Raw genomic sequence first — 17,558 nt, forward strand, 5'->3', positions numbered from 1 at the left:
AATTGCTGCCTAGTTTCTTAAGTATCTCCCCCAAAATACTTACTAATGAAACAAAATGTGTTTCTCCTTTATAGGAGAAATCTAGCAGGTATCACATTAAAAAATATTTACATCACGTGGCCCGATGCTGTATTCTGAAAGGCGCATAAAATGTCTATCGTATTCTTGCCAAAATGCGTAGATTCTAAGAAAACATCAGACCACCCCAAATTGAGGAACATGGTACAAAATAACTTACCGGCATCCTACAAAAACTGTTTTAAGTCATGAAAAGACAAGACTGAGGAGCTGTCACCGTGGACGACTTAGACGACCTACCACATGTATCTGGCCACCACCACTAACTGCTCTAAAGAGGATCACATCAAAAGGTCTTCGGAGAAAGAGAAAGAGTACGTGTGTTGGGGGTGGGATTGTGAAACAAACTCAAATCATAAAAAAGATTAAGTTTGCTTGTCAAATAGTTACAGGTCAAATTCCCAAGACTATGGTCCTTAGTCAATTTTCAGGTCTGAACGGAACTCATCTCTGTGCTAGAATAATCAATCGTTTAAGATCAAAGAGGCAGCATTTGGCCAAAGATAAAAGTTCAGAAGGTTAGAAAAGGCGGAATAGAAACATGAAATACAGGGAGAAGTGGAACAAGTGACAATGCGCTGAACGGATTACAATCAATGAAATGAAACAAAATATGTATGATTTACTGAACATAAACTGACGATTTCTTCAACTAATGCACCATTTAAAACAAATTTAATTAAATATGGTTTGGGAATACCAGACTGATTCATGAAACAGGAGATTAACACAAAAACGGGTAAAGATTACAATTTCTAATATTGTACCAATGTTAATTTCTTGGTTTTGATCACTATAAATAGTTACATAGGAAGGTAATATTAAAAGAAGTTGGGTTAAGAACTATTTATACAACAAATTTTACAAATAAACCTAAAATTCAAAACAGATGCCTGCCTGCTGAAGAGCTGTGACCATCGAAGCAGCAGCAGCAGAATCAAGAGCAAGAGACAGAGCAGGAGACTGATTTGCAGAGCAGGGTGAAGCAGGGAGTTTGCCTGAGCAGGGCAGAGGCCAAAGAGCTGTGTGACTGAGAGGCTTACGGCTTAACACCCAAAGGAAGCCTACCTGTGGGGACAGCTGAAAAGCAGCACTCCTAACTGCCGAACTGTATTCTGAGCATTTCTGACCCTAAACCGCACCTTTTTAATTTCCCTAATAAGTCTCGTAATTCTGAGTATTGTCTCTGTGATCCGTGTGGCCATCACACTGAGTCACTGAACCTAGCAGAGAAGTAGAGAAGGTTGCGGGAAGGATAGGTGGGATAAGAATTGATAAAGAAAAAAAAACAAGAATTGGTAAAGAAGGTTGGAAAACAGAGGCATGTGTGACCTCTGCCTCTCAGGACTTGGCCTTAGGCTGATAGGGGAATTGGATTGTCTGTGCCATTCTTATGTAAGGCTAATAGTAGTTTCCAGAATGGCGTTCAGGTTTATAATGGTTTGCTTGTTTGGTGGGGTGACTAAACTCAACTTCCCTCAACAACAGCCTCAGTTTATTCCTCATCCCCAGCATCACTGTTAATAATATGTATTCTTACTCTCAAGTATGCACCAACTGGACAATAAAGTTTATGGTCACCTAACTGTGCAACTTCACCAAATTTTTATTACTACTACTATATTTGGAATACAATCTCCACTCTAAAAAAAAAAAACAATACCATGTGTGACAAAATTTTTTTAAATATGCTGTTTGTATTTAAAGGGTAAACATTTTTCCTAATATATATCATGTATTAAATATTTGGCTAACTAATATTAGCCCAAGTACACTAAGCTTACTTTAAAAAGTAACAATCCACATTCATGGAGAAATAAATTCCAAACATTACTCTTACCTGGAAATGCATATCTCTCTAACTTGTTGAGGTGTCAGAGCAAAAATAAAAAACTTTTCTTGAAATCGCTGAATACTGCTTTGAACTGAGAGGGGGGGAAAAAGATAAAAGTTCAATAAAAACTCCAGGCACTTCTGATGAACAGCCAGATTCTGAAACTTTTAATATCTAAATTCCAAAATTAAAAAATATTAAGCTATGTTGGAATCCAAAGAAAGAAGTTTTAATTTTAAGCAGTTATTATTCCTTATGTGAAAAGGCTGTACTTCTTATGTGAATGTACTAATTATAATCAAAACACAGTAAAAATCCTTCAAAATCACATCTTATCCTCATCTATAGTATCACCTACTGAGAAATTTGAGAAAGTTAAAACTTCTCCTTAAGCAAACTCTATCCAAAGATCAGATATATACATATATAGATATAGATATTAATGTTTCTTTGCTGTTTTACAACATATAATGCATAGAGTATTCTCATAAAAGAGAAAATTTTAAACTTAATTCAATAAAGTTTTATAATTACTTGCATATTAAAGAACACTTGCCTTAAAAAAGATTACGCAATCAATCTGTATTATTAAAAACTGAAATGTACTCCAATCCACAGAGAAGGGAAACGGAGGAATCCTGCTACACTTTTCAGTGACATTTTATTTATGCTAGTTAGCTGCTGTCAGTCCAGCTCCGACGCAGAGCGGCTCAACTCTATGAACAGAACACAGCACGTTCTGGTCCTATGCCATCCTGACAACTGTTGTGTTTGTATCTACTGTAGCAGCCACCATGTCAATCCATCTCCTTGAAGGCCTTCCTCTTTTTCGCTGCCCCTCTACTGACCAAGCATAACGTCCTTTCCAAGGGACCGGTCTCTCCTGATAATATGCCCAAAGTACGTGAGATAAAATCTCTCTATCCTCCATTCTAAGGAGCATTCTGGCTGTACTTCATCTAAGGCAAATTTGTTTGTTCTTCTGACAGTCCAAGTTATTTTAAATATTCTTTGCCAAGACCATAAATTGAATGCATTGATTCTTCTTCTGACTTCCTTATTTAATGTCCAACTGTTACATGCAATATGAAGCAAGTGAAAACACCATATGGCTTTGGTCAGCCTAACCTTGGGTCAGTCCTCAAAGTGATATCCTGGCTCTCAACACTTTAAAGAAGTCTTTTGACCCATCATTTGATTTCTTGACTGCTGCGTCCATGAGCACTGATGTGGATTCAAGCAAAATGAAATCCTTGACAACTCCACTCCCCCCGCTTCATTTACCATGATGTTGTCTATTGGTCTAGTTGTAAAGATTTTGGCTTTCTTTCCATGCAGAAGGCTGCAGACTTTGATCGTTATCAGCAAATTCTCCAAATACTCCTTTTCGGAAAGCAAGATTTTGGAATCTGCACACCACAGATTGTTAATGAGCCTTCCTCCAATCCTGACACCACATTCTTCTTCAGCTTCTTGGATTATTTGCCCAGCATACAAATTGTGTAAGGATAGTTACAACCTTCATGCACACCTTTCCGGATTTTAAACCACATATATTCTTTTTGTGTTCAAACAATTGTCTCTTGTTCCATATACAGGTTCTGCATGAGCCCCAATGAAGTGTTCTGGAATCCTCACTCTTCACAATTCTAGTAACATTGTTAGGATCCACACTTCCAAATGTTTTTGCAGAGTCAATAAAACACAAGCAAACATCTTTCGGTTATTCTCTGCTCTCAGGCAAGTTCACCTGACGTCAACGTTACCCCTTTGTTCCACATTCTCTTCTGAATCTGACTTGTTTCTAGCAGCACCCTGTCAATGTACTGGGGAAACCAATGTTGATTGATCTTCAGCAAAATGCACCTTGCATGTGCTATCAATTTCCACATTCTGTTGGGTCACTTTTCTTTGAAATGGGCACAAATGACTCTTCTCGTCAGTTGGCCATGAAGCTCTTCTGAATTTTTTGGCATAGAGAAGTGCTATCAGGTCTTCACGAGCTTGCTGAAATCATTCCGATTGGTATCCCATCAGTTCCTGGAGCAATTCTTTTCACTGAAGCTGCCAGTGCAGCTTGAACTTTCTTCCTTCAGTACTATTGGTTCTTGATCATAAGCTACCCGCTTGGAATGATCTAATGTCAACCAGTTCCTTTCTGTGACTGTGTATTCCTTCCATCGTCTTTGGATGCTTTCCAAAGAATCCTTCAAGGTTGTAACTAAATTGTGTTGTTTTTGTTTTGTTTCCTTTTGTTTTGTTTGCTTGTTTGTTTGTTTTTGGGGGGGTATTCCTTCAATTGAGCTGAGCATGTTCTTTCTTCTCAGAAGCACCATTAAAACAAAAGAGAATAAAACCGAAAAGCTAATATGGAGGCATCAAGTCTTCTACCTCCCAGCAAGTGCTGCAACATCACCAAGAATATCAGGTTACTGCCCGCTTTGCCTACATGCATGAAAATGCCATTTGAATATCCAATGTCAGAGGGTTTTGACCCATAAGTCAGATCCTACCAAGTAAAAAGATAAAAGTTCGTGTGTAAAACTCTTCTCTTTAAGAAGTCTATTGTAGCAATAAGTATACTCCTCTAAGAAATCATGTCATAAAGTGGATTCTGTTTCCCCAGGAAAAAATTGTGAAGGACAGTACCATATCTGTCTGACCGAAGTCTTCAAAATGAAAAGCTTCATGGTATAAAGACAAAAACGATAGTATTCTCTCCATTTCTGAAATTCACATTCACTGCTCAACCACCTTGTCTGTCCTATGCAGCTTCCCCTTTCCACTCTAAGGTAGGACGAGTATGACTGACCATATGGGAAAATGAGTAAAGTGGACATCGCTTCCAACTATTGCCATGGAACTGGTATCACCCTAGGAATCTCCAGGTGGCACAAATGGCTAAGCTCTTGACTCACCCAGAGTCGTTTCAGAAAACATCTGGCAATGTTTCCAAAAGGCTACAGCCTGAAAACCTTAAGGAGTTTTACTCTGCCACACAGTAGTCACCCGGGGTCAGAGTCAACACAATGACAACTGGTTAGGGAGTTTGGTATCTCTCTTGAGAGCAATCCTAAATCACCATGTTCTTGTTAGGCGCCTCAGTCACTGCAGCTCGTAGGAACCCTATGTACAACAAAATGAAACACTGCCTGGTCCCACGCTATCCTTACAATTCCATGTTTGAGCCATGTATGCAGCCACTGTGCTTTAAATCCACTGTGGTGAAGGCCTTCCCCTTCAGTACTAAACAAAATGACACAAGAACAGGTGGGGAGACTAAATAAGCAGCACTAACCTGAAATTCCCGGGAAATGGAAAACCAAATGAAAGGAGCTCCAAAATCACCCATCTTTTCACCTGACAACAATTCCCCAAATGTACCACCATGAGCCAGAGTCTATGCCAACCACTGCAGATCCACAGAGCTTGGGAGGTAAAGAACAGAGTTCAGGACAGGTGAAGTGACTGGAGTCTATGGGTAAGGAGTAATAAAGAAAGGACACACCAGAAAACAGGCTTAAGATCTACACCCTAGACCCTGGCCGAGGGTGAGACTGCACTTGTATATGGCAAGATGACCTAAGAGCCAGTAAAGTACAGCTGCTACAGGTGTGAGAAAAAAGCAAAGCACCAAAGGTTGAGCAGGGCTGGGGAATATTGACATTCCATACTGAGCAAAAAGAAAAAAAATACTAAGCAGAACACAGGAAACCTCCTTGTTGCTGTCAGCTGCCACTGCACTTGCTTTAAACTCCTGCCTCAAAAGGAACACCTGGTGATTTACTCCCAAGAGATTACAACCTTGAAAACCCTATGAAGCACAGCCCAAGGTCAACCCAGTTTAAAAGAATTTAGAAAACGCTCTGAACTTTGCACAGAAACCCCTAGTAATGTCTAAAACCAGGTCTACACAGTTTAAGGAAAGAAACAATAACTGAACTGCTAAATTAGGATGGTGTGGCACTCCTACGAAGCAGAGAATCAAACCCACAACGTATCACCTATTTAACTAATATGCAATAAAAAATTAGACATGCAAAGAAGAAAATATGGTTCAGAGTAAAAATGAAAATCAGACAATAACAACCTTAAGATAAATCAGATAATGTATTAATAAAAACTTTATAGCAAGTACTACAAACATTCCAATAAATGTGCTTAAAGATTATAGAAATACAATCATAATGAGAACCGTGTCAGAAGGAAAATGGAAACTACAAAGAAACAGAAATTTAAAAAAGGTTTTTTGAAGTGGGAAATTTATAACTAAAAAGCAAAATATCGGGGGGAAAATTCACTAGACAAAATTAAATAGTGAATGATTAAGTGCATAGAATGAAATATCAATAGAACATCTCCAATCACAAGAAGAAGGGGGGGAAAGCCTTCAGGACCTGCAGGACAATGGGGAAAGGTCTAACACAAGCACAAATGGAGCCCCAGAGGGAGGGAAATAAGGGGGTACGCTGGGGGCAGTGTGTTCCCTTAGGTGGAGCTTTCAAAGAACCTATTTTCCCAGATAGGCGAGCATCAAGCAACCTGCTCTGAGTTAGTGCACCCAGTGGCATCGCCTGGAAAGGTTCTCTCTGGTCACAAAGAATTTTTTTGTAAAAACAGTTTCACAAGAACCTTGGTTTTTTGTGGTGGCCGATTTAAGAGAACAGCATGTGGCTGTGAAATTTTGTTTCCTGCTCAGGAAAAATGCTGCAGAAACTGGTGTGACGTTGAACACAGCTTTCAAGGGCAGTGCTATAGGAAACACTCAAGTGTATGAGAGGTTTTCTCATTTCAAAAATGGTGAAATGTCGATTGATAACAAACCTCGCTCTGGACACATCTGTCAATTTCCTCAGTGAATGAAAATGCCAACAAAATCCGAGTGCACTTGTGCTTCGGGGGAAAAAAAATTCAGGTTGATTTTGTATACCCCCTCGTAAGCCAGTCCAAAAGGTGGGGTGGTGGGGGTGGGGGTAAACTTGAGAAAGGCCTGTATAAACAGTGACAAAATGACTTAACAGTCCAAATAACTGAAGGAGTGGAGCTTGTACATAAAACTCAAAGCAAAGAAAACTACCCTATAGTAAACTACATAAAAATCAACTACTGAAACGGATAAAACAAGATCTTATGAGCAACCACATACCGTATATACTTGAGTATGTCGACCCGAATATCAGCCAAGGCACCTAATTTTACCACAAAAACTGCATTAAAAATGTGCTGAAAAACTCGGCTTACACACAAGTGTATATGATACATAGATATTAGGGAACCACAAAATGAGATGAATGAAATGTAAAGGAAATTAACTAAGCTAAAAATCCTTAACAGCAAATCCAAACATAAATTGAAAAATACCACTGAGGAAATAAGGGTAAATGTAAAATGACATGCTGTTATTTCTTTTAATATTGCCTTTAAAAATCTAACTGCTTAAAGCAAACAGTATCATTGCAAGGTAGGATTTATAGAAGTAAAAGATACATCAACTGCTAAAAAAAAACGAAATCACCCAATTCTTCATTCTGATAAGCTTGATCAATGCAAACAGCTCTACAAAAAGATGCTCTCACAGTGTGCCCCAAATAGCAGGTGTCTACATCTGCAATACTGCACAAGACAGTCCCTGTCTGGATGAGAGAAGTCAATGCCCCCCTCTCCCCAATTCCCATAAACCATGAGCCTTGACATTTGAAACAGCAACATCTCCATAATCAGCAATATGTAATGTATTTACACAAGTTATAGGACTTCTACCTTAACATTACTAGCTTATGTCAGAGTCGATCTGTATCCTCTCAATACCCTTTAGTTTTCTTACCATTTTGGCTTTATTGTTATTGACAAAATTTTAATTCCAGACTATAATCTTGAATAACCACGCTGTTGCTACAGGAAAATAGATCTGCTCCATCACTATGTACCATAACTGAACTCAAGGAATATAAAGCATCAAAAAGTAGCATGTACTAGTAAAATCTAATTTGTATTGAAGCTTATTGGCCATTTTTATGTAAACCAATTATATATCACAGAATACACAAGCCAAATGCACCCTGAGTATGGCATCAATGTATGAGTTCGATTGCCATTGTAATATAGGTCATGCAGAAAGGAGGACAAGACGTGGAGAAGCAGCACGCAGCTTTAGCAGTTGATTTTCTCTAGCATTCACAACTCCAGATCAGAAAAACAATGATGCAGATTCCATGATTGTTTTTATGTGACCAGTAGCAAATGAAAGGAAAAAGACATGATTCAAGGACCTGTGTCAGACACCCACAATTTTAAATTATTTCTTTTCATCAATCCTTCATATGTAGGTCCTTTATTTGAAAGATCATCACCAATAGTAGCTCCCATTCACACAGACACCACTTAAATCCTAAGGCAGTGGTTCTCAACCTGTGGGCCACGACCCCTTTGGGGGTCGACGACAACCCTTTCACAAGGGTCACCTGATTCATAACAGTAGCAAAATGACAGATATGAAGTAGCAAAGAAAATAATTTTATGGCTGCAGGGGTCATCACAACATGAGGAACTGGATTAAAGGGTCGTGGCATTAGAAAGGTTGAGAATCACTGTTCTAAGGTAGAAAAAGCAAGCTTAAACGGTGTGAATAGGTTTGGATTTGACTTCAGTCACTGTGGCTAACCTTTTACAAAATCTCTATGTTTGAACATTTGGCAGTCGAGTCTTAAGTGCTATAATACTAGCACAATAAAGTCAACAGTTGAAGGCTCGTTGCTTTATGGACACTGTTCTCTAGAAGAAACTGGAGGGGGTCACACTTACCTAAACTTGTGGGCTTGATGAGGACATCAAGAACGTCATAAAAGGGCAGGTTTTTTAGCTGCACATCAGGATGGACAGGAGGGATAGGGGGAGATGGCTGCTGCATCTCAAACGTAGGCTTGGTTTCTTGAAGTAGCACAGAACCAACAGGAGAGGATGGGGAGTGAGGTGTAACTGAAGTGGAAGGCAATGAACGGATCCCAGCCACCGCCAAGTCCGGTTCTACAGGTGAGGAGCTACCATCCAAATTGAAAACGGATGGTTTAATTGTGGATAAATCAGAAAGTCCTTCAAGTGTCCGTGGGTAGCGGCGTCTGTACAATTCTCTGATTTTAATCTGAACCGCAGGGCTGCAGCCGCTCTTCAGTAAATGCAGTGCCCTCATCAGGAGGTCATGCTTGCGTCCACTTTTATTCCGTCCAGCGAAGCCCAGCAACACTTGTAGTTCAGAAACCCTAAAACTAGAGACCATATTCTAAAAGGAAAGAAAAAAAAAAAAAAGGGATGTAAGCCAATAGTTACCCTCAAGCATATAAAAACTTTATCAACACAAAATATATAAGCATTTTGTTATATAAAATATACATACCGCAGATTCAAAGTGTGTGGAAAAATTCCAATGTCCTGTAAGTCCATTTTTTGAAGCCCCTCTGCATACACGCTTTTTGTATATATGTGTATTGTCATAATAACATAAAAATTTAAAACCTACTTAAGAAGCTCTGGTGGCCTAGTGGTTATGTATTAGGCTTCAATCACAAGGTTAGCAGTTTGAAACCACTAGCTGCTCCATGGGAGAAATACGAGGTTTCCTACTTATAAAGAGTTACAGTTTTGGAAACCCACAGGGGCACTTCTACCCTTTCCTATGGGTCACTATGAGTCAGAATCTACCCGATCGCAGTGAGTGATATAAAATATGCCACAATAACTGACCATCAACCTATCAACTAGTATGTGCTAGCAACCAGTATTTTAGCCATTACAATGGTAACAATCCACACATGGTTGGCAGTTTGAAACTACCAGCAACTTAAAAAAAGTGGCGAATTGTGTTCGCAGCCGCTGCCGCGCCTTTGTTGCTCTCTAATGCCAGCGCCGCCTCTCGCTTGCTGAGCTCCAGCTGAAGGAGAAGGGGGGTAAGTGAGGCGGAGTCGCTACCATGGCTCCTACCAAGCAGACTGCCCGCAAGTCAACCGGTGGTAAAGCACCCAGGAAGCAGCTGGCTACAAAAGCCGCTCGCAAGAGTGCGCCCTCTACTGGAGGGGTGAAGAAGCCTCATCGTTACAGTCCTGGTACTGTGGCACTTCGTGAAATCAGACGCCATCAGAAGTCCACTGAACTGATTCGCAGACTCCCCTTCCAGCGTCTGGTGAGAGAAATTGCTCAGGACTTCAAAACCAATCTCCGCTTCCAGAGTGCAGCTATTGGTGCTTTGCAGGAGGGAGTGAGGCCTATCTGGTTGGCCTTTTTGAAGACACCAACCTGTGTGCTATCCATGCCGAACGTGTAACAATTATGCCAAAAGACAGCCAGCTAGCACGTCGCATATGTGGAGAGCATGCTTAAGAATCCACTATGATGGGAAACATTTCATTCTTTAAAAAAAAAATTCTCTTCCTGTTACTGGTAGTTCTGAACGTTAGGTTTTTCGTATTTGTTTTTCCCATGGGGTCAAAGGGTACCTAAGCATATGATTGCGAATGGAAAAAATAGGGGACAGAAATCAGGTATTGGCAGTTTTTCATTTCCATTTGTGTGTGAATTTTTAATATAATGTGGGGACATAAAGCATTAATGCTAGTCAAGATGTTTCAGTGAACAGGTTTCAACAGTTCAACTTTATAACAATTATAAATAAACCTGTTAAATTTTTCTGGACAATGCCAGCATTTGGATTTTTTTAAAAACAAGTAAATTTCTTATTGACAGCAACTAAATGGTGTTTGTAGCATTTTTATCATACAGTAGATTCCATCCATTCACTATACTTTTCTAACTCAGTTGCCCTACATGCGCAAGTACGTTTTTAATGTCTGTCTTCTGTGCTGTTCCTCTAAGTTTGCTATTAAAATGCATTAAACTATAAAAAAGTGGCCTTTCTACTCCCATAAAAAGTCTTGGAAATCCACAGGGGGTAGCTATTAATCACTATTGGCCAGCCTAAGAGACCACGGAGAAGCTCAATATCAGCAGCTAAAACAAATCAGAACACTTCACTGTGCTCATGAGGAACTTGTACATGGATCAACAGGCAGTTGTGTGAACAGAACAAGTAAATACGTAATACATGGTTTAAAATTAGGAAATGCGTGTGTCAGGGTTATATCTTCTCACTATACTTTATCAAATCTGTATGCGGAGCAAATAATCAAAGAAGCTAATTACCGTATACACTCGTATATAAGCCGAGTTTTTCAGCACATTTTAAATGCAGTTTTTTGGGTAAAATTAGGTGCCTCGGCTGATATTCGGGTCAGCTTATACTCGAGTTTATACAGTATATGAAGAAGAATGAGGCATCAGGATTATAGTCTTCAGTATGAGTTACAACTCATTGTAAAGAAGACCAAAATCTTCACAACTAGACCAAGAGGTAAGTAACATCATGATAAATGGAGAAAAGTGTGAAGTTGTCAAGAATTTCATTTTGCTTGGATCCACAATCAATACTCATGGAAGCAGCAGTTAAGAGATCAAATGACGCATCACATTGGGTAAACCGATTGCACAAGACCTCTTCACAGTGTTATAAAGTAAGGATGTTACTTTAAGGACTAAGGTGCTCCTGACCCAAGCCATGGTAATTTTCAATCACCTAATATACATGTGAAAATTGAGTAAGAGACCAAAGGAAAATAGGTACATTTGAACTACAGTGTTGAAAGTACCCCAGACAACCAAAAGAACAAACAGATTTGTCTTAGCAGAAGTACAGCCAGAATGCTCCTTTGAGACAAGGATGGAGTCTTCATCTCACGTACCCTGGACGTGATCAGGAGAGACCAGTGACAGGACACCATGCTTGGTAAAGCGGAGGGGCAGCAGCAAGAGGAAGGCCCTAGGTGAGATGGACTGACGCTGCCAACGAGGATGGCCCAAAGACAAGTTGGTGTTTTATTCTGCTGTACATAGGGTTGCTATGGGTCAGAATTGATTCAAAAGAACCTAACAACTCCCATATTACTCTCCAGTGCCCCCAAATTATTCATCTTTATAATCATGGTGTTAAATTTTTCTGTATTTTTAATATTAATAATCAATCTTCAGTCTATTGGTTTCTACTAACTTCATCTGATTATGCTCATGAGTCATATGGTTTATGACTATGAAATCTATGAACAATGAATATTTCTACTTTCAAAGCTATGAACATTTCCACTTTGAAAGCTAAGCCCCACCAACACACAATGTCATGTGTGTTACAGAATTATAAACAATAGAAAATCATCAGATTTTTGCATGTTCTCCAATGTTTCATGAATAACTTCTGATGCCGAATAAGAAGCCTACAAAATCAAGACAAAACTTTGACGTAATTCAATCAATTTTCAACCCAACTCAAACACTAAGGAACAGACAAATAAAAAATAGTAAGGATATTTTAAAATACCAAAGCTAAAATCTTGGACATCTTATTTGGCAGTCAGGTACGCTTTTGAAACGGTAGAAATTTCCAACTGAGTACTCAGAGGAGAAGTAAGACTTCTGAGGAGGAAGGAGTGTGGTCACCAATCCCAAAGGCACGACCCTCTCCAAGCCACTCTTCCGGCTTGAAAGTGTCAAGTTAAGGTTACTAGCAGTTCATGTTTCACATTTTACTACGTTTATTCAAAATAATCTAAGAAATAGTTTTAAACATTGGAGGCCTTATGAATCCAGTTACTTGTTGATTTTCAGTCAATTCATAATTTGAAAGTCAACCACATTTGGGTCTGATATGCTTGAACCGTCACGTGAGTGCTATTTATCAAAACAGAGGAATGTAAGACCTGGGAGCTGACCTTTTCAGATGCACCTACTCTAAGAAAATCATTCAAGCTGGCTTGAGAAAGTTCCTTCCTTTGCTGCTCCCACGGCTCAGGGGTTCCCTGCCCCTCCTCTTCAAGGATGCACCCTCTACAGCCGCCCAGGAATCCCATCCCAACCAGCTCGCCACCTCAGCACAGTGCCAACACCATGGCCATTACTGGCTCATCATCCTAATTCTGTTCTATATTTTTATGCCTTAATAATCATCCAGAAGCAACTGGTCAGTGACTTTTAAATAGATGTCCAGACTAATACTTGCATTTTAAAATGCAAGCTTGAATATGCCAAAGTAACCTGAATGCACGTTTTACTGTAATTCTACTCTACTCAATCTATTGCATGTCTTTATGTTTCATACTGTACAAGTCAGAAAGTAAAGCTGTGATCTAATGGGCATTTTACACTCTAAATCAACACTGTCTGATAAACATGTAAGTTGCATCTTTAATTTCTAAGTGTTCTAGTAGACACATTCATATAGTAAAATTAACTTAGCACTATATTTTAACTGAATACATAAAAATATGACTCTAACATTAACTAATACCTTTTACCACAATCCATACATTCATCCAGTGTGTCAAGCACCTAATACCCTTTTAAAGACCAATGTTTTGTTTTAAAACTTAGTTTTTTAAATTTTATTTTATTTTTTTTATTAAAACTTAATCTTAAAAATAAATAAGTAAAACTAAGTCTTAGCTATCCAGTGTGTTTTATGTTCAGAGTACCTCTCAGAGTTCAACTACTTACATTTTGAGTATGTGAGTCACATTGGGCATTGCCTTGGGCAGTGCAGTTTAAACCCTTCTCTAACAACAGTATAGGACATCTTGCTTGGGGAAGTAGAAAACCCAAACCGAACTCACTGTCATGGACTGAATAACTGATTTAATTCCGACAGGTAGACCTGCCTCTGTGGGTTCAGCAACTCTAATTCTATATGGGAGTAGAAAGCCTGTCTTTCCCCCAAGGAATGGCTAGTGGTTTCGAACTACTGACCTTGCAGACCAACTTGTTCCTCAGTGAAATGGGCTGACAGCAGGTTTAACAATGAGCTCAAAAATAACAGCAAGTATGAGGATGACTTGGACAGGGCAGCGCTTTTCTTCTGTTGTACAAAGTAGCTATGAATTAGAACCTACCTGACAGCACCTAACCGTAACAGTGTCACACATATAAAACTATGCATACTTTAATTTGTTTCATTTCTTCCAGTTGTGATATAATTTTATTCACCGTAATTTTATGTGGAATAAAAATAACAAAAGGGGGAGAGGATATGATTATCTCATGACAGACCAATTACAGCTTATTTTATCACTCAAGGTCTCATCCAAAGACTATAATATTTTCAGTAAATGTCTTCCCAGTCAAGGTAACACAATACCTTCGAGACTTGTTCCTAAGTCCTCAATCACAATGCTTCCAATGATGTCTGAATATATTATAGTAGTGTGAATAACATTATCTGGAAGACATCAACACCAACAAAGGTAGTATCACAAGTTTAGAAAGAGACCATACTAGCTCCAGACTTGCTTCTATCATACTATTTATTTTCTGATATTCTTCATTTTAAGAAAATCTGTTTTAAATACTTATCAAAATTATTTACAAATCCAATGCAATTCTGACCCAAATACCACAATTTTTCAAAGAAATGGAACAATTACCAACTTTATATTTAAAGGAAAGAAACCTAAGATAAATAAAATACTATTAAAAGTAAAAGCACAGTACACTTTTCATTCTCATACCTTAAAAACTTCTACACAGCTATGGTTAATTGTAACAGCCTGGTACTGGTTACAATGGTAGATATGGAGTCCAATGTATTAGAAATGAAAACCCAGAAATACAACCAAGTACCTATGGACACCTAATTTTTTATAAAGAACTGAAAGACATTAAGTTGGCAAGAGACAGCATTTTCAATAAACGATGCTAGAAAAACTAGATCTTCACTTGCAAAATAATGAAACAAGATCCATTCCTCACACCCTCTACAAAAGCAAACTCAAGATGGATCAAAGAAATAAATATAAATCACATCCATGAAAAAATAGGGACAAACTTAAGGACACTAATACAAGGCATAAACACACTACAGAACCTAATGAAAAATATCAGTACTAAAGAAGACACAATCAAATAGTGGGACCTACCAAAATAAGACATTTACGCACAACAGAAGATTTCATTGAAAAGAGAGTCAACAGACAACCCACAGGTTGGGAAAAAATATTCAGTAATAATACGTCATGAAGGGTCAATCTCCAAAATCTATAGAAAACTGTATCTTAACAAGAAAAATACGAATACAATAAAAAACCAACACAAAACATAGAGAATTACCAAAGATGACTTACAGCAGCCAACAACCATTGTGAAGAAATGTTCACAATCATTAGCATTAAGAAAAATACAAATTAAAACAATGAGGTATCACCTGACACCGACATTTTTTGTAAAACTCAATACAACAGAAACGAACAAATGCTGGAGAGGACGTAGAGAGATAGGAAAGCTTTTATATTGCTGGGACAACTGGAGAATTGCACAATCATGGAAATCACTATGGCACCTCCTTAAATGCAAATCCAAGTACCTTATAATTTAGCAATCTCTCTCCTGGGTATACACACCAAAGAAAATAAGAATGTATTATGAACTGACATATGCATACCAATGTTTATAGGAGCAATTTCTACAAGAGAAAAAGATGGAAACAACCAAAAACCCCAACTATAGAGGAATAGATAAACAAGCTCTGGCACATTCATACTATGAAATTTTATACATCAATAAAATACAATACCTCTCTTAAACCCCAGAAGATATGGACAAATCTAGAGAACATATGTTTAGCAAACAGTCAATTTTTACAAAGACAAATATTTAATATCACTATTGTTGTAAGCATAGACAAATATAAAGAAATGTAGTTTAGATGCCAAAAGACTTGGATGACTACCCGGAGGTCAGGGACGGGAGAGGAGGGGCCAAAATAAAGGAAAAGGGGGGAGGGTTTAACAGGAAAACAAAACTAGCATGAAACCCCCCTACCAGTGACATCCTCAAAAGGATCTGCTGGGAAGCCTCATGTCATATACGTGCAATGTTAACAAGGCAAAAAAAGTGTTAATGCAGTTGGCTTTTAGTTGTTGTAGACACACAAAAAAGAAGGAACGGGATCAGGGCTTAGAACCATGGAAATGAAATCACTGGATTCAGAAGCAAGCAAAGAGCAATCATCCAGGGAAAGCGATGAGACAGTACTACAGAATGCTGCAAAGGGAAAAAGCACTGTCTTTAACCCAAACTCATGGCCACTGGATGGATCCCTATTCACGTAGCTCCCTGGTAGGGCAGAGTAGAACTGCTCCTTAGGGTTTCCAGGCTGTAAATCTTCATGGAAGCAGAGTCCTCCCTCATCTTTCTCTCATGGGACAGCTAACGTGTTCAAGTCACCCACTTTTCTGTTAGTAGCCCCCACGTTGCTTAACCCATAGCACCACCAGGGCTTCTGTAAGTACTGCCATTGACAGGCCCAAATATGCTAGTTTTGGTAGAGTCAATGGGCCTTGTAGAGAACATCTCACCAGCAACCAGTAGCTGTAGGCCAAGTCCTGGCAGCAAGACTTAGAACCTTCATCCAAGTTACTTCATCCCTCTGGTCATCAATTTCTATTAAAACAAAACAAAACAAAACCTTTATCTTTACTTAGCACTCACTGGTAAGATATTCTTCTCTAAGGAACTTAAGTCACCACTATGATTACATTTTTTCCTGGCAACCTTCATTGGATTAAATTTTTTTAAAAAAGATCCAATCTTTAACCAAATCCAGTGAGTGGTTAGAGACAGTACAAAGGTCATCAGAGTAAGGAGCAGCATGCTGTGAACACTCCCCAAAATAGATTACAATCCCTGCTCGCCCACATCTCTGAAGCTTTTAATCTTCAATTGTTTTTTTTCAACTGGGCACTTTTTTACTCCATTGCATTGTCATCTCTCATAAACTTCCAAAGTTTCCCCTCTGGCACTTCGGCTGCCCATTTTCTGTTCTCTACACAAAAGGATGTCTAAACAAGCAACTCTGGACTGACCTGGAAGGGGCCCTGGTGGCACACCAAGTGGCAGCCAACAGCAGGATCAGTAGTTCAAACCCACTAGCTGCTCTGAAGGAGAAAGGTGAAACTGGCTGCCTGTAAACTTACAGCCTCAGAAACCCAAAGCAGCAGTTCCCATAGGGTTGCTATAAATCTGAATCTACTTGATGGCAGGGAGCTTTGACTTGGAAGGAAATTACAAATATGTAGAAAGGTTGGTTGGCATGATTTATTTTTAGACGAAATCTATGTACTTTGAATTTGTACAGAAAAATTGGTATAAGACTAGGACTTTTAATGACCCCACGCATCTTTATTAAATTTATACAGAATTATAAAAATGTAAAAAGCTGAGGTATACTGTATGATTGAAGCACTACAAATAGTGAAGGCAAGTTGAAAGTGCTATATTTAGAACAAACCTCACCAGATATGACCCCCCCAAAAATTGTTTTTTAATTCCTCTGGAACCCAGATTTCCAAGTTCCTCAGGGAACCCACATTCCTAGGTGGAGCTGGATTGACCCAGTTGAGCCAATTCCTTTTGAAGCTTGAGCCTTTAAGAACCGGTTTTCCCAAAGTCAAATAACAGCATACATAGTAAGCTGCTCAGTGTAGATAGTTTGGCTTTAGGCACTGGGCTCTTTAGAACATCTGTGTGCAGCCAGTTGAGAAACAAGTACTCTAGTGTTGAATTG

General features: G+C 38.8%; 1 protein-coding gene and 1 pseudogene across 7 annotated transcripts in view; one reads left to right on the forward strand and one right to left on the reverse strand.

Moving 5' to 3' along the window:
• The window catches only part of PIAS2 (protein inhibitor of activated STAT 2), a 62,115-nt gene extending 45,697 nt beyond the window's left edge, over nucleotides 1–16,418 (reverse strand). For 3 of the 7 annotated variants that reach the window (XM_045296112.1, XM_045296111.1, XM_045296108.1), the window contains exons 1-3: nucleotides 16,351–16,418; nucleotides 8,714–9,174; nucleotides 1,919–2,003 (exon numbers count right to left, since the gene is read on the reverse strand). In XM_045296112.1, coding sequence (XP_045152047.1) covers nucleotides 1,919–2,003; nucleotides 8,714–9,174; nucleotides 16,351–16,403 — 599 coding nt within the window. In that variant the 5' untranslated portion in view covers nucleotides 16,404–16,418. Of the gene's footprint in view, nucleotides 1–1,918; nucleotides 2,004–8,713; nucleotides 9,189–9,302; nucleotides 9,335–16,350 lie in introns of those variants that run through there. The other 4 variants (XM_004702969.2, XM_004702970.2, XM_045296110.1 and 1 more) reach the window with 3 other exon arrangements.
• On the forward strand, nucleotides 9,768–10,319 carry LOC101642030 (annotated as a pseudogene).
• Nucleotides 16,419–17,558: the final 1,140 nt, after the last annotated feature.

The sequence above is a fragment of the Echinops telfairi genome, unplaced genomic scaffold (genome assembly GCF_000313985.2).
Source record: "Echinops telfairi isolate 266 unplaced genomic scaffold, ASM31398v2 ScPeMD7_7400;HRSCAF=8409, whole genome shotgun sequence".
NCBI lineage: Eukaryota > Metazoa > Chordata > Mammalia > Afrosoricida > Tenrecidae > Echinops > Echinops telfairi.